Below are 25,431 nucleotides of genomic sequence, written 5' to 3'. Positions count from 1 at the left end.
GAGGTGTTGTTTGTCTTTATCTCCAAACCATGAACTTAGGTAGGTATTCAAAGAAATAAATACTACCTTGTTGAAAACAAAAGGGATGATAGCCACACAATGCATGCTTCAGTGTAGTTGAGTTTCCTACACACAATAAGATATACTTTCAATTGCAGCCAAGTGTCACGGTTTGGAAAAAATCAAATTTGATCTGCTAAAAAATAACAAGAGACTGAACATGACAATTTTTATTATACTATGTTCGATTATCCAATGTGTGGAACTTTTACTCATTTTATACAGTAACAATCTTCTTGTCAAGTGTTAGTGTAGTTCTATCTATTCATCTCGATATGATTTCCCTCAAGTTCAATTTTTTTCATCTACATTACATATACACTAGAACCACAAATGGCACCACCTGACACAAGACTATGATTGTTAGAAAGACTTTCAATACAAGAAATTAACCATTTGAAATTGGACTAAAAACAATCATACAAGTAAATTTTGGATATCACATCTCACTCAAAATTTTAAAATATTAGATATATGAGTCCAATTACTTATATATTGCTCAACATCTATTTACATTAAATTTAAAATTTTTACTCACACTTAATACACCAACGTCAACAACCATTGAATCTAAATTACTACAACATCGAGAATAGTCCCCGACATGCCTCAAACAAGATTATCAGTCGCAATGAGAACTTAACAAAAACTAAAAATAAATATTGACTCAAGATGCCGACCATTATTATAGTTTATTTTTTCCCAATAAATAGTAAAAACATTCAATACAACATTATATTTATATATATCCACCTTCCATAAAAGGTTGCAAAAAGGCCTAACAAACATACATTTACAAAAGAAAATGTTCCCAAATCTCCAAACTATACAAAATACTTGTGGCACACACTCTAAAGCCCCGTGAGACACACTAAACACCCATTTAATTAGATGAAAATTTGAAAAATAATAGCATCAAGTGCTACTAAGTACTAACCACCATTATATACTATACTAGTAATTGAGTTGACCATGGCTATTTGGAGCACGCAAAGCACCAAACTCAAAACTAAGATCAATACACAATGAGAAGAAAAGTCATAAAAGATACTCTCTTGGATCTCAAATATAAAAAAAAACACATACAAAAGTTGATGTATTTTATTTAAATTTAAATAATTTTTGACCAGTTTATATTTACCTTGTAGTTGAGCTAGATTACCAAAACCTCCATCATTGAGAATTTTTGACAATTTATTTTATGAAATAGGGATGATCATAATTGTCCCTTTGATCCTTAAGGAAAACAAAAAGAAAAAGAAAACATCAAAATCAAGACAATTATCGGATGTTGTTACTTTTTTCTTATAATTTTTTTTAAAAAAATATGTTCACTAATAGTAAAAAAAACCACACTAAATGAGTTAAAAAGGTCTTTTAAGCAATAAATATACCTTAAAAGTTATGACATTTTCTTATAAGACCAAAATAATCTCCAAATTATTTCAAAAAAAAAAAAATCCAAATTAATTTCTCATAATAAGAATCCGAGATAATAGTATTGCACACGAAAGATATCATTACAGGAGTTTAACACAAATGGTTGGCAAGATCGGCCATCCACTAGGGCAAGCGGGCATTCGGCTCTAAAAAATAGGGTCTCAAATTTTATTTTCTTTTGGTAGAGAGTAATAGAGAAACACGAACTTCCTAAGCTAATGTGTATGAGTATTGTAACGCAAAGCATACTATTTTTTTCCGACATATATAATTAATGTCCCTACCAATTTAGTTAAATTCACGAAAATAAAATAAATTTATTTCTACTAAAAAAAATTGCACAAAAAGATTCAAACTGATATGGGGTGTGTCCTTACATTATGGCGAAGTTAATGGAATTATTGTTGATATATTGAAGAAATTAATGTTCAATTAAATACATACAGATAGACTAGAGAGTTGAGTGACCAGAAATTAGGATAGGCCTAACAAAGCAAGCAAAGCAACAATTCATTATTATATTATGTTTAAGTTCCTTTTAGAGTATGATAAGAATATTATTTTTTTTAAGCAAAAGAATATTATTTAGAATATATAATATTAATTAATTTTATACACCATAAAGTTAGAATACGTAATAGAGGTTACACAACATGGTTGGAACTTCTCAACCTACATGTGCTAATGTCAATGACATGATCACTAATCACTTCTCTCTCCTATTTTTTCTTATACATTCGGACACCTCACGCAATGTATATGTGTCCACATGCTTAGCTTACCAGCATTCACCAAAACGTGCACATAACTAACTTTATGTAACTCAGCGTCTCAGACACATACATCAAATACGACACAACACTACACTGATAATAATACATCGGCAATAATACTTATTTTAAGAAATAAAATTAGATACGAGAAATATGTCTAATATATATTGACACTAACATGTATCAGACACCAGATATATATCAATGAGACGAGTTAGTTAGTGCTCCAGGTGTCACTACTAGTGTGCAAGTGACTTAAAACTAGTGTTTATCCTACATGTTGACAAATATGCCCTTGTCTTTTGGGTAAGACAAAATAAGTCCATTTTTGTATATTATTCTCTATTTTGTTATTTTTTTTGGAAGAGAAAAAAGTAGAAATGTTTTCATGTGTGATGTCTTTATCTCATCTTCATTATGTGAACAACATAAATAAGAGTTGGAAGCTAATAAGTAATAACTAGAAACTAAAAAGTGAGATAAAGAGTATGGTTGATGGGTCCAATGGAAAATAGTGGACCATAGTAAAGCTTCCATAAATAATCAAATGTTTGTGGTGTGAGAGTCAGCACTCAGCAGTATCTTTCTTGGGAGCATCAATTTTGTATGGGCTTGCAACTTCCACTAATAGATAATCCCAAAGCTACATATTATTCAATTTAATTACTTTATAAAATATCAATAAATTTCTTTATAAATTAGAAATAGGGTTTTATAAATTTCTTATAATTTTTTTTTAAAAATATTTTTTCAGTCCCTACTTTTGTATTGAATTTTGTTTTTCGTCCCAATATTTTAAAATCACTCGTTTTCGTCCTCAATTAATCAGTTTTGGTTTTCATGCTAAATGTTAAGTCAACTAACAGTTGACTAATGAAAGTCTACATGGCACTGCCACATTGGATTATGTTTACACGTGACATCCTAAGTGGACTGCCACCTCTGATTTTTTTCCTAAAGAAATTACATTTTTTTTTAAAAAAATAAAATTTGTTTAATATTTACTTTTTTTCACTGTTATTTTTTTAAAATTTTCAAGATAAGAGTAATTTCGTTATGGTTGTAATTTCTTTTGTCTTTGATGAACATGTTAATGTAGTTTGTAATAACATGAACTTGATAATAGAAAAAAAAAAAAAAGCAACGTTTGTTTTAATTTTTTTTTTATTTCAAAAAATATCTGTGAAAGAAAATCGGTGAAAGAATGGAAGTTTAAAAAGACTAAATTGATAGTTCACTTTTCAAGTTTTTATTTTTAAACTAATAAAAAAAAAAGAGGAAATGAAATCGAGAGAGATGCATGATACATGAGTCCTAAGAACAACTTCATTGAATAGTTGAAGATAAGTATTAAATAATTTATTTATTTTTTAAAAAAAATTGTAATTTTTTTTTAAAAAAAAATCTGATGTGGCACTCTACGTAAGACGCAACATGTCAACAAATCAACATGACAGCGCCACGCGGACTTTTGTTAGTCAACCGTTAGTTGACTTAACATTTAGGACTAAAAACAAAACTGACAATTAATTGAGGACGAAAACGAGTGATTTTAAAGTATAGGGACGAAAACCAAAACTCAATATAAGAGTAGGGACCGAAAACATATTTTACGGTAATTTTTTCTCTAATTTTGTTTTATTTTAAATACAGTGACAACATTTTGGTTAATTAGGTGCAACTCATCCATGACTATGAGCTTAAAGTTTAGCTTAAATTAAACAATTATACTACATATAGAATGGATGGTGGTGGAGTGGACCAAAAATATAGTACTCATAAATAGCTTTCTAGTGGATTATAACGAATAGTTAGGGATACATAAGCCAATGGTATTTTAAGATAATTCGGTGTGCAAATTGATAATTGCAAAGTGACATTTTCCAAACCAAGATTTTAATTTCTTGTATTTTTAAATAATAAAAAAATGCTAACTCTGTTAAAAAAAATGCTAATTAATCTTTATTTTGAACAATAAATAATTTAGTATGTGAGTTTGTGAGTGTGGTAGTAGTAGAGTGAGTGAGAAACTAAGAAAGATATAGGGAGTGAAAGGGAAAGAGATTTTTTATAAGCTTTATTAAAATAATAATGATAAATTTGAAAGCCACAAAAAAGATACATATTCGAATTCTATGACTTGTTTGGTTGTGGTGGTGGTGGTGGTGCAACCAAACCCTAATCATGCCCATCCATTTCACCACTCTATCTATCTCATCCATTTCTTTAATCTTACACAAAAGAAACAGCCAAACAAAAACTAAGATATATATAACAAACAAACCAAAAAAAAATTAAAATTTGTATTTTTTTAAAAATAAATAAATAAAGATACTCTATAACATATGACTCACTTTTCGTGAATGAAAGGCAACTACACTAACCACTTACTTACTCAAAGTATTCCAAAAACGTCAACAAGTAGATCAACCAAATAGAAAGGGAAAAAAAAAAATTATTCATAAACTTAAAAAAAAAAAAATTCCAATGAATCGATAATTTCGAATAATTGTAAATTAAAATAAAGCTAACAACAATAATAATGATAATAATCATAATTAATTCACAATGATCATAGTTGATCAAATTAAATAAAATATAATCCCCTCTCCCTCTTCATCCCAAGCTGGCCTAATAATGGCACCCCACCATCGCCGGAAACTGAAACGTCGAATCCGAGATATCTTCCTCCGGTGCCGGAAAATTAAGATCCAATTCTAGAATATTTCTAGACTTAACATGAACACCTTCAAAAGCTACAACGTTGTTGTTTTTGTTGTTACTTTTATCAATAGAAGCTCTATGTCTCCTCATGTGACCACCCAATGCTTGACCTGAGGTGAATTCCGCGCCGCAAATCGAACATTCATGAATCTTATTGAGCTTATTGGGCTTGAAATTAATATTAACACCACACCTTAATTCAAGCGAAACTGGAGGAACAAGAGGATTGATAGTAGTAATATTCTTGGTGTGAATTTTGTTGTTTTCTTCTTCAAATTCACCGGTTGTGGTAGCGATTTGTCGCGGTTGCGAAGGTGAAGATTGTTTTTCTTCTTTCATCTTTGGTTTCTTGTGACTTGCTCTATGTCCACCCAACGCTTGAAATGAATGAAAAAAACGGTTACAAGTTTTGCACTCATAACTTTCAAAACCGTTTTTTGTTGCTTTTTCAGTTGTTGCTATCTTGTTATAACCGTCCATTTGTTGCTGTTGGTGTTTGTTATCATAGTGGTGGCTCTGAGCACGTCGATATTGATTCTCTTCTTCTCCTCCTCCTTCTCCTGTTCTTCCTTGGGCTAGGAGAATCAAACAATTAGCCATATCCGCTTCCTCTTCTTGTTCAGTGTCATCGAAGGTGGTGGATGAAAAAGATCCACCACCTCCAGTGGCACTTGAACAGCTTGATGTCACCGTGGTAGTTGCCACGGTGCAAGGTGACAACTGTCTCAACCGTTTTGTTCGCTTCCCTTTGATGAGATGACTTGCATCATTACCATGTTCCTTTGTGCTTAGAATTCCTTCCATGTCCATTTTAGACAACATCCTAAGAATTTCAATTTAATTTAACAATATGAATATGAAAGGTATAAGATAGTAGTAGAGAATAGGAAGAAAGAGACACACACACAAGTGTGTAATTTATATATGATGAATTATGTGAAGTGTGTGAAGTGTGAATAGATGATTATATGTATTTATATATATTGGTATATAGTGAATGAATTGAATGGCACCCAAAATCTTCCTTGCTTTTTTTCCAACCTTGGAAATGTTACTAGCAAGAAATTAAAGTTCTTTCGTTTTTATTCACGCGCTTCTTATGGAGAGTGGTTTCACGCTTCAATCATAACCACACTTTTTTTCTTCTTTTTTCTGTTTTATTGCTGCCACACTCCTTATAGTATTGCTTAGTGTAGTGTTTACTTTTTAATGAAATAATTTAATATAATTTTTTGTGATTATTTTTAGTTAGTTCGTGACTAGCACACTGTATTATTGGCATGAAGTGATTGTATAAATTTGTAATGCATGAGTATGATTCATCAATGATTAAACATGCTTTTGTATTATGTGATTAATTTTGGAATTTAATGAGTTGGAACATGTCCATTGTGTGTGAGTGTATTTTTTATCTTTGATATTAATTTTCTGGTTCTTAAAAGAATGAGGCAACAATGATTCAGAGTTCGATCACGGGATAAGTAAAGTTCAATCCAAAATTGTTACTACCAGAAATTGAACTCGAGTTTTTTTGAACAATTTGAGCGGAATGTTTTAGTTTATTTGTGCGTTTTTTTTTTTTTTTGAGTTATATTTTTGGAGTAATTTTTATTTGTGTGTTTTTTTTGTCAAGAAAATTAATGTGTTTTTTTTTTGTTACAATTAATATGTGTTTTTGATTAATCATAATCATAAATTTGCGAGTGGCCAAGAATAATTGCGTGCTAGTACATTAAACAAGAGATCAGATGGAGATTAATGAACTAAAATTCGGTTTTAGGTGGAAGTGCTAACTGATAATTAAAATTGAATAATTTTTCTATGGTTTAAAATTAAAAAGCATTGAATTAAGAAAGGAAAGTTGTTGTTAAGTGTTAACGTTTTGAATCCGTTTCACTCTTTCTTTGGTTAGAAGATTATTTAAGCCAAACATTAGAAGAGGTAGCAATTTACACAAACCCATTAAAGCAAAGATTGCACGTTAGAAGCATTTAATCTAAACGGAGTGATTAGAGATTTGGGTAGCTTTTAAGTATTTTTTAATATATATTTGATAAATTTTATTTATTTTATGAGTAATAGTACTCCAACAAGAAAAGAAAAGGACATAAGTGGCATGTGATTAAGTATATGATTCGGTTAAGAACTAAGGAGTAAGGAGGGTATATGTAGCATACAAGTATATGATGACATATTCACTTTAGGACGGTTCCTACTTTGAATAGTATACTTTTCTTTTAATTGCTAATTAGTTACACTTAATCTTCTGCTTAAAGGTACATTGAGGATATATTTTAGGTTGTATAGCTAATAATTCATAATAATCAATTTTTTTTGTTATCAATTATATTGATTGTTAAACCAACAATGGGACTTTTGGAATTTGATTATATCATTCGTCTAATTTAGTTCCTAAAGAAAAATAAAGACATTTCATATTTACTCCGTATAATATAGTAAAAAAAAAATAGTTAGAAAAGGAGAATCTGTCATAACTATTGTGACATAGACCTTTTCACGAAAATTAGTAAATTGTTAAAAAATATTAATAGTGTAAATTTTGTACTACGATTATGGAGATAATGAGATTTGATCTTTAAGACATTTGCCTATTTATATGTTGTTCATCCTTCGTTTTTCCATCCATTCACTTAATGCTAGTATCAATTTTCTTAATTTTGGTAATTATTAATTTGTTTCTTATAGGTTACTCTATCTTTTTTTTGGGGTGATTATAAGTTACTCTATTTGAGATAATCTTATTATTTTATTTCTATAGTGTTGGTATTTCTCTCGATAAGTTCAAATACTGGTTGTTCACGAATATTTCTAATACGACTGACAAAAATGTCAAAATTACTAATGTTGGACAACATGACCGATGTTTGAACTTCGATCCCTCCACTTTGTATGTGTGTAAGTTTTCAATCACTTGATATTTCATTTATCTACTAAAAAAATTTAAATATTGGTCGGTCTATTGTGAGATTTTAATTTTTTCCACTATATCTGACCTCCATCGGTAGAAAATTAGTAATTTATTTTTAAAAAAAAATTCCTATACTTAAGGAGAATATTTGTTGTCAATATATATTTATTAAATGAAATGTGTGACCATAATTGAAAATTAAAGAAGGAAAAAGTAAAAAGTTGGCCATTTCACTTGGAAGCAAAGGTTGGTTATATCATTTTGATGTTATTAGTATGAGTTACAGTTCAAGAAACAGTCAATATTAATAATTAATATTATTATTATTATTTTTTTTTTATAATTTTTACTGAATGTAAAAATCAAATCTTTGATCTCTTTATCATTCAATTTCTTAATTCATCACACTACATCCACCACCAAATCATCTTTATAGCTTCCAATTACACTCGTTCTTAAGGTGGTCCAAATTGTTGTTTAAGTTAGTGTGTTGTTCCTGTGAGCTTAATGCAGTTAGTAGAAACATTGCACTTTATGTGTAGGAACCGGAATTCGAACTCTGGACACGCCATCTATTAAGGTGGAATTTCTAGTCGCTAAACTACTTAAAAAAAAGCTAGTTAGTTATTGATTAAGTAGATATCAAATCATTGACTTAATCGTCTTTACTAGGTGAGAGCAATGTAATACTACTAAAAGAACAAACATACATCACAGACAGTGAAAGTAACAATAAGTTCTTTGGTAGATTTGTAGTTAGTTGAAACCGAAATCTTGACCAAATCACTTAATTTTTGTGTCTAAGTCAATAAATAATTACAAGTGTACGTCCTATCTCACTAACACTTAATTATACTATTATCTAAAATTTCAAAAAAAAAAAAATAATTATACTATTATCTAATGGTGTCATATCATATAATGAAGACCTATTTCACTATTTGACATTATACCACTACTATAATACTATAGCTTATACATATGTAATTTGTGTGAGGATTTGTTTCATGGCTTAAATCTAAAGTAGTTCATTATCTAGATAATGTACCGTTGACCCACATTTTATTATGATGCAACAACACATATAGATGCCAGCTAATTAATTTGGAGTTGATCAATGATGAAGCAAGTTTGTTGGTCCAAATAAATCCCTTATTTATAATTAATAAAATATGGCTTAAGTTCTATTGAATTCGGATCGAATAATAGAAATATTAATCTAAAGATGTATATACAATTTTGAATATATAACTAAAATTATAATGAATCATAATTGATGTGTTTGTACAAAATTGAAACCCAAACAAGATATAGTCATGTTATATGAAGGTTAAAATATTCATAAATATTGCATTTGATTGACTATTTGTGATTATTAAATTAGGGTTTTTCAACTTCACTCTTTTGAGAAAATGCTGGTGGAGGAAAAAATCTGTAGGAAAATAGGAAATTTCTAGTAGTGCTAAGACATGAGGTCTCTTTATATTAGGATTTACTACAAACTCTACAACATATCGGTTTTAATATGGATTTGTGAAAATGGATATCGAAATAGTCTGTTGGCTTCCTTTTGATCTAAAGTTTGTGGAAGATGTAGTTTTTGTTGGGTCATGAGGGGACATCCAGAAGATCATCTACATTGGGTTTAACAACAATTCTATAAGAGAGTTGGACACAATACTTTTATCCAAAACCTTAAGGTATTAGGTTTATGGATCATCTTTCTTATAAAGTGTTCAACTTTCACTTTTCTAAACAATATACCTCGCACTTGTTGCATCCTGCAACGCTTTTGTGATACTGATTTTGGGAGATTTAGTTGTTGGTAATTTAGGTCGGTGGGAAGGTGCAGGGTGACTCTGGGTCCTCATTTAGTTGTGGAGATTGCCGATTTTTTTTTTTTTTACTCGGGAGCGATAGTTAGTGGTGGATTTGATTATTGGTGGCTAAATTAACTTTGATTCTTGAGGAGGACAAATGGTTGGGATGAATGACTTCTTTGACTAGTTCTATGTTAGCTTGGTCTACACAACTTTGTCGACTAGGTCTCGCTCCTCTAGTGGTATTTGTATTGTGGGACAAACTTCAAATATTGTCACAAATATGGAAGAGTTGGACTCCAATATAAAGGTCATTGATTTCTCATAGCAATTGCTTTTAGACAAGGCTCTCACAATGAAGAACGCACATTTCTATGAGTTTTGTAGGCTATTCCAGAACTTAGCACGTCATTTGTTTATGACTTATGAGTTTTTCCAGAACTTCATAGTCTTTTGTTCCTTTTGAGTTATCTCTCAACCAAAACATCGCTTGACATTGGTTTTGATCTTAACTGTTGATCAGAATAGGTAGATGGTCAGCTGGCAGTCAGTTGAGCAGGTGGTTGACGGCGGGTCGAGCAGCTGATCCACGGAGGGGAGGGTTGTACCTGCAGGTGCTCATATGCCAAAGTTAGAAAGGGAAAGAGAGAAGAGAGATACAAGAGAGAGAAAGTAATTGAGTAAATGAATAGTTTTCTCTTGCTCTCACGAATATGAGAGCTTATATAGCCCCCAGCTCTGGGCCAAATGTCCTTTTATTGGGCCTTATTGGGTTGGCACAATAAGATGGTCTGCCAATATATTCCCCTTAGATAGTGGGAAGGGCGGTGATTTGCTCCTATCTTGGTAGAGAGGTTCCACCATGTTCTGCTGACATGGATGTGGTGGGGCAAGCCATTATGGACCTAGAGGGTATGATGTTGGACTAATTTTAGTCTAGTCCAGAATAGGTTTGACATGTTGTTGTGTGGTTAATTTAAAAGTTTCAAAATGATTTTATGTTCACCGATAAGATGGTAAATTTTTAATAATTGGTAAATCATATTAAATTCTCTTCTTAAGTGGTTTTTGAGCGAGTCCGCATGGTCTATTCATACTTTTTAGGAGTGGATAATGAAATCTTTCCTTTGTTTGCTGTAATAGTTATTTGGAAGAACTTTTGGGTAGTATGGGTTTGATTTTTAGGTTGAATGTCTTCTTTTATTATTTTTTCTTTCTTCTTCCCTCTTTATTTTGGCCTTATAATGGATTGAGTATTCCATATAATCCATCTTTATATATACCGAAATATGTTCTTTCTTCTGATCACTTGATTTATTTGTATAAGATAATTTTATGTCTAATTTTTCCAACATATACTAAAATATGTCTTACACTGAAACACATCTACATATTCTGAGTGCTTTATACTATATTTAAGGTCTTCCAACTCTGGCGGGGGTCGAACACGTCTACATTTTTTTTTGTCAAATAATCAAGTGATTGAAATTTTACTTTTTAAGGTAAATAAATGAGAGTTTCATATTTCGAATTTCAATCCTACGTATTACATGCAATGTCCTTACTAACTCAACTAAGTTCACGAGGACAAACACTTGTAAACTTTTTATTATTAAAAGAGAAAAGAATATACTAGTAATTAGATTGAAGTGCATGCAGCAAAAGAGAATCAACAGAGAGTGATGTGTATGCAAGTGACATGCATTTACAGCAAAGATATAGGTTCCAATGTACAGTAAAGTTTGCTGAATAATCAAAAAGAATAATACTAAGAAATTTTATCATGCAAAAAAGGACGGCAGATTCTTAGCGTAGCAAATTAATGTGGTAAGGTAAGTTGTTGTGTTGTGTGAGGCACGTAACGTAAGGATTATTGGATGCTATCCATACCATACATAACCTGTTAGTGACATATTCAGCTCAATATATATTGTGCCTTTAATTACCTCCACTACTTCCTTTTGATAAAGAGAAATAAAATTGAATTAATTATCAATACTTTTATTATTATTATTAGTGAAAGAGAAAAATAAAGAGAAAAGAGAGAAAGGGATTAGAAAGTTCAGCATTCTTCCTTCTATCACTTTTTGTACTCAACTTGATATAAGATGAGAAATGTGACTGCGGACCCTTTTTGCAACTAAGTCTAAGGCCATGCCAGCTTTACAATTTTCATTTTTTAATTTTTTTTAAAAATATAATTTGAGTTTAAGTTTTAGATATTTTTTTACGTAAACCATATCTTTGTTACATACCCATGCCAAAGGAAAACTTTGCAACCCGACATATTAACATTTTCATTATCATGTTTGTTTTATGAATGGTGTATTGACCCTTTTAATTGGATGAATAACTAGATAACTTTACGGTGTTGGGTTGGGCGGAGTACTATATCTTGCAAATATATTTATTCCTCTATTTGATTATATTAGTGAGGTTGAAACCTAAATCTCCAAATACCTATTTTTTTTTACCAGAAGACCAAACTCCTAAAGTTTATTATTATCACTTTAATTAGTGATAATTTCTTACTTCCTCATTTTTTTAAATTAAAAAAGAAATAGACTTATACATCTCTCCATCCTCGCTCATTCAAGCATGACCCAAGCTGGAGGGAAGACACTAGACAAATAAAAAATAATTTTGGATATATTTCTACACATAACAACAACTAAGCATGATAGAAACCAATTGTTACATTAATTAGAAGTATGATCATACTGTATCTTTTTCCAATATTTTTTAAGGAGAGTTCACACTCTCTAAATAATTTATTTCATAATTAAGGGGTCGAAAATACATCACTATCAAGATTTTATAAAACCATGCTAATACGTTGGCTAACAATATAGTATTAGTTAAGATTAACTTCTAATAGATAAATAAAATTGAGACTTATATTAGTAACTACTGTAGTTGTGTGACTCCGGTCCTAAATATAAGAGGAAATTTACTTTTTAGATTCATTGAGAATTTAATGTATCTGGTCCATATTATGAACCAGATGCATTAGATTCACGATGAATCTAAAATGTAGAATTTCTCTTATATTTAGGACCGGAGGGAGTACTACTAAAAAATGCTACAAAGCAATCGTATATTTAATTTTAGGGTCATGCTAAATAGTGTCCCCATGACACTAGTTCATGTCGTCAAAAAAGAAATTAAAAAGATAAAATTAATGATATGAATATGACTTTTTACATATTTAATAGGTTGCATTGCATGTACAAGTTCTAAGATAAAAAATTTATATTTGTATGTTTAACTTGTGGTCCGATAACTATTTAACATTTTCCTTAATTTTATTGAGTAAATCAGTAAACACATGTGATGAATCTATAGCTCTGTCACCATAAATGCCATGACGATTTTTATTTTCTGTCTTGGTACATTTTCCATCACGATTTTATTTTGCATTCATTTAAAATAATTTTGAAAGTCGTTTCCGTGAGAATAGATCAGTTGGCAGGAATATTGTATGTTATTGTAGGACCGAAATTCGAACTCTAGTACTTCCATTTATTAACTTTAAAAGTAAAGTTTTAGTCACTAAACTTCCTGACAAAATAATAATAATAATAATAATAATAATAATAATAATAATAATAATAATAATAATAATAATAATAATAATCCCATGGTCATCATGTTTCAATGCTTGAAATAATAACATCAATTCCATTTACTCTAGCGTGTTTCAACAAGCACACACACAAACAAACAAAAATATATAGAATAGTAGTCATCTTTGAACCATAAATTAGAAAGTAAGTACATCTGACCTTAATTTAGTTGACAGAGATATTGCATTATATATATGGAGCCAGAGTTTGAACCCTGGTCATCTCACTTATTAACTTTCAATATGAAATTTCTAACCATTAAACTATTTGATAAAAAAAAAAGTAAGTTAAACGAGAACATCATTGTCAGTGGGCCTTATAAAAAACAGTTGTTGGCCCTTTACTAAATGAAAATGATGTTTTCTCTTCCCCCCTCCCATGAATCTTTTATACCCCCAATATTCCAATTTTGCCCTTGCAGAAACCAAATTTTTTCTAGTGCAAATTCAGAGTAAATTTCGGTTTTTAGAAACCGAAATTTGTTTTCAAGGCAAAAAAAAACTTCGGTTTCTACGAACCGAAGTTTTTTCAAGGGCAAAATTGGAAATTCAAGGGGGATAAAAGATTCATGGGGGGTAGGGAGAGAAAACATCAATGAAAATTAAGGCCCAAAGTATATTTTAATTGTAATTGCTCTTCTCTCCGTATTGTTCACATAGAAAAATACACCATAAAAGAATATTTTTGGGATTTTAGAGCAATGGATGAAGAAAGAAGAGCAATAACCTACTTTACTCAATCATTGATGTCCTTATACACACCCAAAGTGGTAGGTATAGGGGTGTAAGCGGATCAGAAAAATCTAATTGAACCGACGATCCAAATCAATTCAAACCGAAAAAAAATCGATTTTTATGGTTTGGATCAAAAACTGAACCGAACCAATTAAAAACTGATGTGGTTTGGTTGGGTTCTCGGTTTCAATTTTAAGAACCGATGACCAAACCACATCAATATATATATATATATATATATATATATATATATATATATATATATATATTACTAAGTTAATAATTTTTTTAGGCAACCTACATCTATTAAAAAATAAAACAGGCACAACTACTTAGAAAAAAAAATCTAGCTCACTTACATCACAATACAAACCCTAACTTAGAAACTCTGAGACTCTCTCCCTCACAGTGACAGTCGCAAAAAACCTCAAGCTGCTCTCATTTCTCACCTCATTCTCAAGTTTCTCTCAAGTTTCAACACTGCACAGACAACACAACACTCTCACGCTGCTCTCATATCTCTCATCTAAAACCTCAAAAAACGGTAACCTCTCATCTCAAGTGTTGTTTTGATTTTTTGTTTCGATTTACTCTCAAGCGCTACTCTGCTCTACTTGTTTGTGATTTCTGATTTTCATTTTGTAGTTGATCCCTTTCGTAGTTGTTTGAATTTCAATATCGTTGAAGTGTTGATTTGTACCCAAAATTGGATAAGAAAACCTATTGTGATTTCTGCTCTACTTGAAATTTTATTTTTGTTGTAGTTTATTATTTGAAAAACTTATGAACTTAATTTCAATATGGTTGTATTATGTATTTGATGAACTTATAGGAATAGAATTGCATTATGTATTTGATGAATTGTATTTTGTATTTTATGAACTTACTTGATGAAGTTATAGGAAAAAAATATATCGGAAAAAAAAAATAGCATGGAATACATAAAAAAAAATGCACAGTAAAACCGATTAAAGTATCCGAACCAAACCGATGAGTTTGGTTCGGATTCATTTTTGAAAAACACTAAAAACCGAACCAAACCAAACCAATTGAGAGTTTATTGGTTCGGATATTGGATTCACTCGAAACCGATACACCCCTAGGTATGTAGCACACGGGGAAAGAAACTCATGTTGACAATAGGTCATATATCCATGTACTTCTACTATCAGTGGATTCTAATGTGGGAAAGTTAAGTAGATCTTCTACTGCGGATAAGTTATGTGAACTTTCAGATGAGCGATGTTATGATTCGCCGTTTGTACTTTACACATTTCTCGTTTCCTTTCATCATTTCATCTAATCATGTGTTTGTAGTTTAAATAAACATGACTTACATGTACTTATATAACTTATTATTTGCTTATGCAATTTGGTTTTACATTTACTAGGTTAGCCACAATTTGAATGAAGTTAATAGGAGATTCGTGAATTATTATTAGTTTGAAGAAAATAAAGATGATGTGATCCTTATATGTTTTTTGTTTTTTTTTTGGTTGTTTTAGAAACTCAATTAGGGTATTTGTTATGCTTGTCTTTATGGTACTCTATTTTCAATAGTGCGTGGCTTGTAGGTGACAGCTTGAAAAAAGAGGTACTAACTCCCTCTCCCTATCGGTTGAGTTACTTCATACCTTTCCTTTGCCACTCAAGTGTACGACATCCGACATGCTTAGCACCTTCTTCCCTTTCCTAATGAAAAAGTCCGCCGTCTGCCTTAATAATCTCAAGTAGGCTGTGCAGGCTTATCTATTTTTTTAGTAGGGAAACCAAATATGTAAAGGACAAAACTTAGATAAAGTTCTTTAGGTCCAATTTTTACTGTTCTCCAATAAAAAATTGACACCTGGACTGTTTATTTTACATCGTTAAAATTGAGTTAACGTGCGTTAGAATTTTATCTTCCCGACCCGTTTCGTCTTCCTGACCCGTCGTCAATTGAACTTCTCTCTTGTAATTTGACAGACATCACCTGCATCCTAAATCAACCGGGGGCAAACCACCACCTCTTGAAAACTGACGCGGTGAAAGGAAAATCCACCACGTTTCAAATCTTTGTGCAATCTGAGATTTTTTTTAACTACCAAATACCACAGCCACAAGAACAAAATAGATTCCACCAAACTTGAAAAAGGGTGACGTCTTTTCTATGTGGCGGTCGGGGAAAAACAGTATGAGATTTTTTACCAAACTTGCACATAATGGAAGATTGAACAGGATTAAGAGTTGTTTCTCACAAATTTCGGGTGTTGAAGATTTCAGAGAACTTTTTTTATGCTATAGAAAACGTTTTTCTAACGGTGGTTATCATTTAAAATAAACAGTCCATGTGTCAATTTTTTATTGGATAACAGTAAAAACTGGACCTAAAGAACTTTATCTAAGTTTTGTCCATATGTAAATTTTTAAAAGTAAAAGAAATAAAATTGCATAAAAACTAAATAAGAGATCAAAATTACGATTTTATAAAATAGAACGACTAAAACTGCATACTACCATAAAAAATTTACTTAGAAGTTTCTAGCTTTTTTTTGTTCTTGATGAAATTTTCAAGTTTAACCGTTTTAAGTCCACACAAGAAGTAGTGAAACTGCAAACTGCGTTTAAGTTTAAATAAACTACCAAAAAGTAAAAATAAAAATATTCAAAATAAAAATAAAATAAATTTTGATTAAAGTTGAAAAAAATAAAAAATTCGCAAAACGAAGAAGACACAGTTGAGTAGATTCTGTTAATGGAAGCTCGAAACCCTTCTCCGTCACCGGTTCGAGTCCTCATTCGTCCACCACCGTCTTCCTCCGCTTCAACCACCACCACCACCGGCAATCCCTCATCGGCGCCACCTCCTTCTTCCTCCGACGGCGTGGTAGTAATCGGTTTCATAGCGCGACGACACGACGATTCAACTCACTTACTCAACCGAGTTATCGATTCTAATGTCTTCGCTTCTGGTAACCTCGATAAACCGTTACTCGTTGATGATGAAGAAGCTGAGGAATGGTTTAAGCGTAGAAGAATTAGTTACTTTCGTGACCGTGATAAGGGGATTTTGTTCCTTCATTTTTCTTCAACTCGTTGTTGTTCTGTTCATGATTCGTTTGAACCTTCGCCTGGATTTGATTCTGTTGTTGAAGAGCACGAGTTTGGTGATTTACAGGGAATGCTTTTCATGTTCTCTGTAAGTCGTTTTCTTCATCACTGCTTTAATCTTATCGAAGTTTTGAACATTATCTTTAATTTTATTTTTAATTTTGGTTTGATTGTGCTAAGTTTGCTGAATTAAAGTAGGATGATTATATTAGCAAAACCAGATTGGATTAGGAAATTAGAACTGTAATGTAGGATGATTGGATTATATTGGTTCGGATTAGGATTTAAGAACTGTAATGTTTGCTGAATTAGTGATTTAGTTAGGTTATGTTGCAGAATGGTGCGTTGTGTGTGTGCGCGCGCTCACGCGCAGGTGTGTTTTATAGACAATGTTATTATTTATTCCCTCCTTTCCTTATTATAGGTAAAATTTCACTTTTTAAAGTTTATTGAATAATTGATGTATCTAGTCTTTTTTGGTTACATGATGTATCTAGTCTATAATGTACGTGGTCTATATTATAGACTAGATATATCAGTTATTCAAAGAACCTAAGTAAAATTTTGCTTATAATAGGGGACAGAAGGACCAAGTGTTATGTTAGTATTTTTCTCCTTCACCAGAGTTTGAACCTGGGTGTGCTTTGTTGTGTGTACTTTTATGGTAATGAAATTGTGTGTGGTTGGTTGGTGTAATGTTATTGACTAGCTAGAAATGCAGGTTTGTCATGTTATCATATATATTCAAGAGGGGTCACGGTTTGATACTAGGGTTTTAAAGAATTTTCGAGTGCTACAAGCGGCGAAACATGCTATGGCTCCGTTTGTTAGGTCGCAAGGTGGTGCGCCGGGCTTACCGTCTAGAGTGCATTCTTCGGCTTCATTGTCTTCTCGAGCTGTATCGACAGGAAATAATAATTCTTCTCCTGGTAGAGGTGGTGGTAACTTGAATCGCAACGCGTCTATGTCAGGTTTAGATTCTTCTCTGGGCAGAGGTGGTGGTGGTGGTAACTTGAACCGCAATGCGTCGGCTGTGTCTCTTATGTCAGGGTTAGGATCTTATACTTCTTTATTTCCTGGACAGTGTATACCTGTGATGCTGTTTGTGTTTGTGGATGACTTCTCCAGTTTATCAAATTCCAGTACAAATGGGGAGGACTCTTCGGATGTATCTTCGCTTAATCAGTCTTCTAGTTCGAGTAGTGTAGGGAAGACAAATTTTCCTGCTACTAAAGGTTCTGGTTCAGTCGTTGTGCTGGCACGCCCTGCAAGTCGATCTGAAGGTGGACTTAGGAAGAAACTACAGTCGTCTCTTGAAGCGCAAATTCGCTTTCTGATTAAGAAATGTAGAACATTATCAGGTTCCGAAGTTACTCACCCCGGTGTGAGGACTGGGGGTTCCTCAGCTTCTGCAGCTCTCTTTTCACTTGATGCATCAAGGGCAGTTGTTTTGTTAGACCGGCTTTCAATTCAAAAAGGTGAATCTCTGGAGTTTGCCACAGGACTTGTTGAAGATGTCTTGAACGGGAAAGCAACCTCAGATTCCCTTCTGCTGGAAAGCCATGGTCAAATAGCAAGCAAAGAGGATTTAATATCTGTTAAAGAGTTTATTTACAGGCAATCTGATATTTTGAGAGGGAGAGGGGGGCTAGTAAATACCAACAGTAGCTCTGGTGTCGGTATGGCTGCTGTGGCAGCAGCGGCGGCTGCTGCCTCAGTTGCATCTGGTAAAACATTTACTGCTCCTGATCTTCCAAGTTTTGAAACTTGGTTAACTTCAAGTCTTCATATCTTGAGTAGAGTTCTCTGTGCAAAAGGGGGTTGCTTGGATGAATTTGAAATTAATAAAAGAAAGCCTCGTCCAAGGAACACTGTTTCACCTGCAGCGGAGGAATCATTGAAGTCTACAAATCCTTTAGACGTTGCTGTATCTTGGTTGCAATGTGGTAGAGGGTTGAACACTAAGTTTTCGACTTCCTGGTGCCAAAGAGCCATTCCAGCTGCAAAGGAGATATATTTGAAAGATTTGCCTGCTTGCTATCCTACATCACAACATGAAGCTCACTTAGATAAAGCTTTGCATTCATTTCGCTCAATGGTAAAAGGACCTGCTGTGCAACTTTTTGTAAAAACATTGGAAGAGGAATGTTCTTCCATTTGGAAATCAGGAAGGCAACTTTGTGATGCTGTTAGTTTGACGGGAAAACCATGCATGCACCAAAGGCATGATGTTGAGGGCAGTAATTCAGAATTGGGATCTTTGCCTAAGCCACATTCAAGTGGCTACTTTTTCCTGCATGCCTGTGCTTGTGGCCGTTCACGACAGTTACACCCAGATCCGTTTGATTTTGAATCAGCTAATGCTGGTTGCTTCTCTGACTGTGATAAGCTACTTCCTGCAGTCAAACTACCAGAAACTGAAGTTGAAGGACCTGTTCAATCTTCTTCCTGGAATTTGCTGCGTATTGGAGGTTCAAGATACTATGAATCTTCCAAAGGCTTACTTCAGAGTGGATTTTATGCTACTGAGAAATATCTTCTGAAGTGGACAATATACCTAGAGAAACATAGAAGGCTAAATGGTTCAACAGAGACTACAGTGAAACAAAGTTCTGTAATCAGGGGACCCAATGTTGAACATATTGCAAAGAAAACTGGTGATAGACAACCCAACCCTGCTGTGCAAAATGGAGTGGAAGACCATAGAACATCTTTGGATATTATTAAAGCTGATGACAAAAATATAAGTTTTGGTAGAGGTTTTCCTACTTTCAATATGAGAAAACCTTTTTCTGAGGTTGTTGCTGGATCAGCGGGTGTTGATTCAGGATTCCCTCCTCTTCAGCAAAGGAAATTGCCTACATCAGGTTCAGAGAAAGGTGTGAAGCAAAGCAGGCCAAGTAATCAGAATGCAGAAAGGGGTAATGCAACTATCGATCACCAAACATTTCAAAAATCTCAAGATATGTTGTTTACTGAGGGACCGCTTCATGGTAATGGAAATGATAGTTGCACAGACAGCGACCCTTTTTTGAGGATAGGTAGCAATGTAGTACCTGTATACTTGAATGGTGGTGAAAAGAGCAAACCAAATTCTTCTTTAAAACATGTAATAGTATATGTTGGATTTGAACATGAATGCCCCCGTGGCCATCGTTTCCTGTTAAATGCAAATCACCTCACTGAACTTGGATCTTCATACTCATCATCTGAAGATTCTCATTTATCTTCTTCTATGGAGTCTGCTGAAAGAAATCAGGAATCTCATACTAAAGTAAGCAAAAATGCTTCCTGGTCCAAAGTTCACCGAAGCTCAAATGAAATTCTTTCTGCATCCAATAATAAGAGAGATATGGGAAAATCAAATGAAATCATTCCTAATGGTCATCTGAATGCTGATGGAGCAGAATATACTTCTATTCCACTGAAGGAAAAAAATATGACATCTGTGAATATATTGACAAAATCCCCCGATCTTATGAAAGATTCTGGAGGGGATCTTCATGCCAATAACATGGGTGGTGATGAACTTGGATTCTCCATGCTGAACCGAAATTTGCCTATCTACATGATCTGCCCTCACTGCAGGCGTTCTAGGAATAAGAAAGATACAGCAGAGGTTAAGTTTGCCAGTGGTATCTCACAGCTTAAAAGGATTTTTATGGTATGAGTTTCTGCTCAAATAAGCATTAATTTATGTTTCAATTAGCATCAATTCATTTTAGTACCAAAAAAAGTTCCAATTTTGTGTTTTATCATTTTGAGTTGTTTTTATTATTATAAATTATAAACCAGTGGGGGTTGAACAAATTTTCTTTCTGTAAAAAAATATTATATCGTCTAATTAACCACGTCTCCTTCAACTTATTGATGGGTACCGGTTTCTCTAACAAAATTCACATTTGTTATACTGTTAAAGAAAGACACCATGTGGATAATGAAATATTTTCAACCTTGATGCAAAGAGTGGTTTTCTTTGTTGAAATAAAGGAAAAAACTTGCATCAAGTTCTCAAATCAGACTATGACATGTGGATATATTTTTCAATATTGAATACAGCATTAAGAATATGTTTTCTGAATTAGAAAAATTTATCCAGGTCTCATCTACAAGATTAAATTTACTGGTAACTAATGAGCAATTTATAACCAACTTTTGGTTGAAAACCGTGTGGTTGATTTTGAGAGTGAATGTATTGGATGTCGCATATTTGTTTTTTAGTTTATTTTCATGTTATGATGATAATTGTATATGTAATATAATAATTACTATTGTCGGATCACCTACCTAATGTATAGTTATTGCTGTAGGTCACACCAGCATTTCCTGTAATACTAGCAACATGCCCTGTTGTGCAATTTGAGGTACGCCTTTCTTCATTAGTGTGCATTTTGGATATTTGTATGTAATTTTTTTAAAAAAATTACATGATTAAAATGCTAAAGACTCGCTTAGAAAACAGTTAAGTATCTTAACAAATGGATGTTTTAAGTTGGGAGAAGTATGGCACCCAATTTTTTTTTGGGAGAAACTACCTTCTGCTGCGTGTTCGGCCCAAGTTGTGTTAATATATTTAGAGTATATTAGGCCCAACTTATTTTGTAGCATATTTTGTATAGAAGAAAACATGCAGAACGGTGCTTTTGCTGAGCTTCCGGTCAAGGGCTCAAGGCTCTCTCTTTGAATCCAATAATGTAGGGGGGAATTTGGAATCTGATATTTACAAGTATTGTATGCACTGCTTGTATACTCCGACACAGTGTATTTTGCCATACATAACTTTAGAAATCAAATATTCACCAAGATTTTTTTTTTAAAAAAAATATACTAGTAACCATTTAATAGCTTTATTAGATAGTATAACTTGTAAATTATTTATATAAAAAATCGTGTCTTTTAAAGATTGTCTAACAGACTATAAACAATTGTGTCTTTTATTAACTAATTATTTTTGTTTCCTAAAGAATTTCTATTCTACTTATTGCATAATTTTTTTGAACAAGTACTTATTGCATAATTGTTTTACTTATCATAATGCTTAATAAGATAAGAGCTTAAAAAATGTTTACCAAACATATGTTGGCATAAAAATAGCTCTTATATCTATAAAAAGATAAAATTATCAAACAATTTTAACTTTATTCTTAAAGCTCTTAATTTTTAGTTTTACCTATATTATAAAGTAGGTTTTAAACTAAAAGAGTCAGGCCAAACAAACCCGTTGCATTTGTCTAACATCATTCTTTCATTTTTGTATTTGGCCTTGCTGGGATTACTTTAAAACAATGATACTGTACAATCAACAATGAACTGGAAAACCTTTTTGATTTACGTAAGATTTATTTGGTGCTATCTCTGAATAGACTTCTTATCAGTGTTAAAGGGAAATGCTAACGCTTTTATGAAAATGTTTGAATTCAATGCATTGGAAATTGAAATGCTTAACTTTTTGAATAAATAATGTCTTTATTTGGATTCCTAAGAGTGCCCTAAGGGCACTTGTTAGTAACACCCTTTATTAAATACATTTTGTGCATTTCTGTTTGCTCCTTTCCAGTATTGCTGTTTACACTTCCTAAAATTATATTAATACAGCTATACTTTTTGCTATTCTTCTCAATTCTATAATCATCATACTTTCTTTTTGTCGGTACAATCTATAATCATTATACTATTTTGTCCTTGTAGGCATCATGCCTGCCTCCGTCAGTTCCAGATCGTGAACAAAAATTGCAGTTTAGCCTTGGATGTCCAGTGATCTTGCCACCAGATAGTTTCCTTACCCTTAGATTACCATTTGTGTACGGTGTGCATCTTGAAGATGGAAACAAACATCCTCTTAATCCCTTTGAACAGCAGCCTGAAATGACTGCGTGGATTACCAAGGGCACCATACTGCAGATGTTGTCCAAAGGGAGCAGTGGTGAGGGATATCAAACACAGTGAAAGCTGACTAAATCTTTGAGTGGCCTATTTTGAATGTAAATCGAAGGGTTTCAATTGCTGATCCAAAATTCAGGTGAAGCCTAAATCCCTCTTCTCCTCTTAGCTGACATGTTTCGGAAATTTAATGGGGACATATATGCACCTTGTAATGATCATCTGACTATAGAATCTAGATGCACTATATTGAAGGAATCAAAATTATATTTTGCATAAAATGATTACGAGTCTTGCATTTACCCGCACAGTAAAAGTTTACATCGACCATAGTAATTGCGTTTTAATTTTTTTGAAATTTATAGCAGATACAATAAAATTAATAAATATAATAATGTATTATTTTTAAAATAACATTGCCTCAAATTTCGCTTTAGACCTAAAAATACATTCAAGCAACTGATGTGTACAATGTTTAGAGTCTTTTGCATTGTTTTTAGCCAAATTACAGGAAATCACATGCTTTCAAATATTATGTCAAATTCTGTAGGTTAAAAACTGAGTGATAAATGTCTCAAATCAGACATTGTGTCATTAGTTCTGGTTAAATTGATGTGTTTAATTGTTGTTATCTGGGAATAATTGTTTATGACATTGCTGGGTATTATTTTTTAGTTGGGTTTATCAGTGTTGTTAAATAGCAACGCTATAGTGAAGTTGAATTTGAAGATATCACTATTGTTCTACGATACACTATTTAGTACAAAATATTGTCAAATAGCAGCTATAACAATATTTCATAGAGGAATTTGAACAAACCACTATATTCTGCGATTTTCAATTGACAATATTGAGATTCACATCGTCCCATTATTCAAATTACAGTTAATACACTTGCTAGGTATATGTATAAACTTATGATTAGATGTGTGTGCAGGACAAGGAACTTTGTGGATGACAAGTATGGTCTATAATGGAATTACTGAGCTGTAATGGAAACAAGTGGGATGCATCTTTATCCAGGCAGGAATTGGTAACATAGAATCAACTGCTTTAAACATAGTAAGGTATGATAATATGAACTTTAAAAGAAAGGTATGATAATGTGAATTATTTATACTTGCCAGATTTTTAAATAGTTTTTTGGATGGCTTTGTAGCATGTTCATCTGCTCTTTCTATAATCTCATGTGGATAAATCATAAATGCAAATCCATGGATCAAATATTGCTGTCTGGATTTATTTGGACGACACTGCCAAATGAAAGAATTCTACGATTGAGGGGAGTCTAAAATTTGTACATCATTAGCCAGAGACCTTGAATTGTGCTAGTAATGGTACGTATTTCAGTGTTGTCCTTATATTTTAAACTTGTGTCCTTTGTTTGGATCTTCACTTGTAGCTTCATAGTAATTTTACTAGTTTAATCTGTTTTATCAAACATTGATGGTTTGTTGTGATGAAATAAATAAATAAATAAATAAACGAATGAAAAAGTGTAGTATGTTGAGTCCAGCAAGGTTGGTGGAAATTTGATTGATTTTTTATCAGTCTCGGCTAAGCAAACATTGGAGCCCGTCAATTGATTTTCTGCTTTTTAATTTTCATGTGGCTACCACTAAACCTTCTTACTATTGAAATTCCAACTGCCGCAGACTTACGTGAAGGTAAAACCATGCTTGCAGGTGAAACCTCGCAAAGTTGTAGTTGACGAAAGGTTGAATGGCATCATCTGCTGCATAGAATATCATGTATAACCAAGGCACTGGCTATTGCCTTTTATGTAAGGATGTTGCTCTTCATTATGAAACATGGCAATATATAAGCATCGGTATTGGTCATGTGCATTATTATTGCAAAATCGTGAAAGGGACAAGCAAGGGCCTTTAGCGCTTTATTTCAAGGGCGACGGAGGGCCTGTAATGGACGGGATAAGATTATTATAGTATAAAATGTTTGCCTGATGTCGAATTTGTTTCGTGTTGAGTTTTTGCTTTTAGTGGAAGGTTTTTGATCATGAAACGTGCTGAAAACTTTGTTGTAACCAGAGCTTGCACTGTGTTCTCTGTATTAATTTATTTTACTGGAATGTATTTAATGTTTGGATTTTATTTTTGATAAGCAACTTTACATATTAATGAAAGTAAAAAAGATTTTTTTTTATGTTGTGTAAACATAATAAAGGATTAGTACACCAATCGGAGTAAGAATAAGCAGACTTACTACTGGCCCGACCACTAAACCAAAGCCACAAGATCGCCATGATATTGTCAACCAACTTGGACACATTCGCCACCGCCCCTCGAAAAATAATATTGTTTCTCAATCTCCAAATACACCAATTAGTATTTAACC

The 25,431-nt window shown here is 32.5% G+C and overlaps 2 protein-coding genes across 5 annotated transcripts; one reads left to right on the top strand and one right to left on the bottom strand.

Annotated features, from left to right (window-relative positions):
• Positions 1–4,744: 4,744 nt before the first annotated feature.
• LOC123899929 (zinc finger protein ZAT5-like) lies at positions 4,745–5,949 on the bottom strand. The gene has a single exon (XM_045951198.1). It carries the CDS (start codon positions 5,817–5,819, stop codon positions 4,905–4,907), a length of 915 nt encoding a protein of 304 aa, XP_045807154.1. The 5' UTR covers positions 5,820–5,949; the 3' UTR covers positions 4,745–4,904.
• A 10,796-nt stretch (positions 5,950–16,745) lies between these two features.
• On the top strand, positions 16,746–25,197 carry LOC123897287. 4 transcript variants are annotated; one of them, XM_045947870.1, is made up of 7 exons: positions 16,746–17,284; positions 17,918–20,860; positions 21,507–21,560; positions 22,885–23,215; positions 24,002–24,143; positions 24,236–24,413; positions 24,762–25,197. In XM_045947870.1, the coding sequence occupies exons 1-4, from the start codon at positions 16,841–16,843 to the stop codon at positions 23,140–23,142; spliced, it is 3,699 nt and encodes a 1,232-aa protein (XP_045803826.1). In that variant the 5' UTR covers positions 16,746–16,840; the 3' UTR covers positions 23,143–23,215; positions 24,002–24,143; positions 24,236–24,413; positions 24,762–25,197. The 4 variants fall into 4 exon arrangements, with proteins under 4 accessions (XP_045803826.1, XP_045803827.1, XP_045803824.1 ...); XM_045947871.1 differs by having other exon boundaries at positions 24,732–25,197; XM_045947868.1 differs by having other exon boundaries at positions 16,747–17,284; positions 24,014–24,143.
• Positions 25,198–25,431: the final 234 nt, after the last annotated feature.

This window comes from Trifolium pratense, linkage group LG7, assembly GCF_020283565.1.
Source record: "Trifolium pratense cultivar HEN17-A07 linkage group LG7, ARS_RC_1.1, whole genome shotgun sequence".
Classification (NCBI taxonomy): Eukaryota; Viridiplantae; Streptophyta; class Magnoliopsida; order Fabales; family Fabaceae; genus Trifolium; species Trifolium pratense.
This window is presented reverse-complemented; position numbering and strand designations above follow the sequence as displayed.

Bases quoted from the DNA above. Each gene is read 5' to 3' on its own strand.
- LOC123897287 (XM_045947870.1), top strand. From the start codon at position 16,841: ATGGAAGCTCGAAACCCTTCTCCGTCACCGGTTCGAGTCCTCATTCGT. The intron at 17,285-17,917 runs GTAAGTCGTTTT...CTAGAAATGCAG, and splicing joins GAATGCTTTTCATGTTCTCT to GTTTGTCATGTTATCATATA. The intron at 21,561-22,884 runs GTACGCCTTTCT...TTGTCCTTGTAG, and splicing joins GCCCTGTTGTGCAATTTGAG to GCATCATGCCTGCCTCCGTC.
- LOC123899929 (XM_045951198.1), bottom strand. From the start codon at position 5,819: ATGTTGTCTAAAATGGACATGGAAGGAATTCTAAGCACAAAGGAACAT.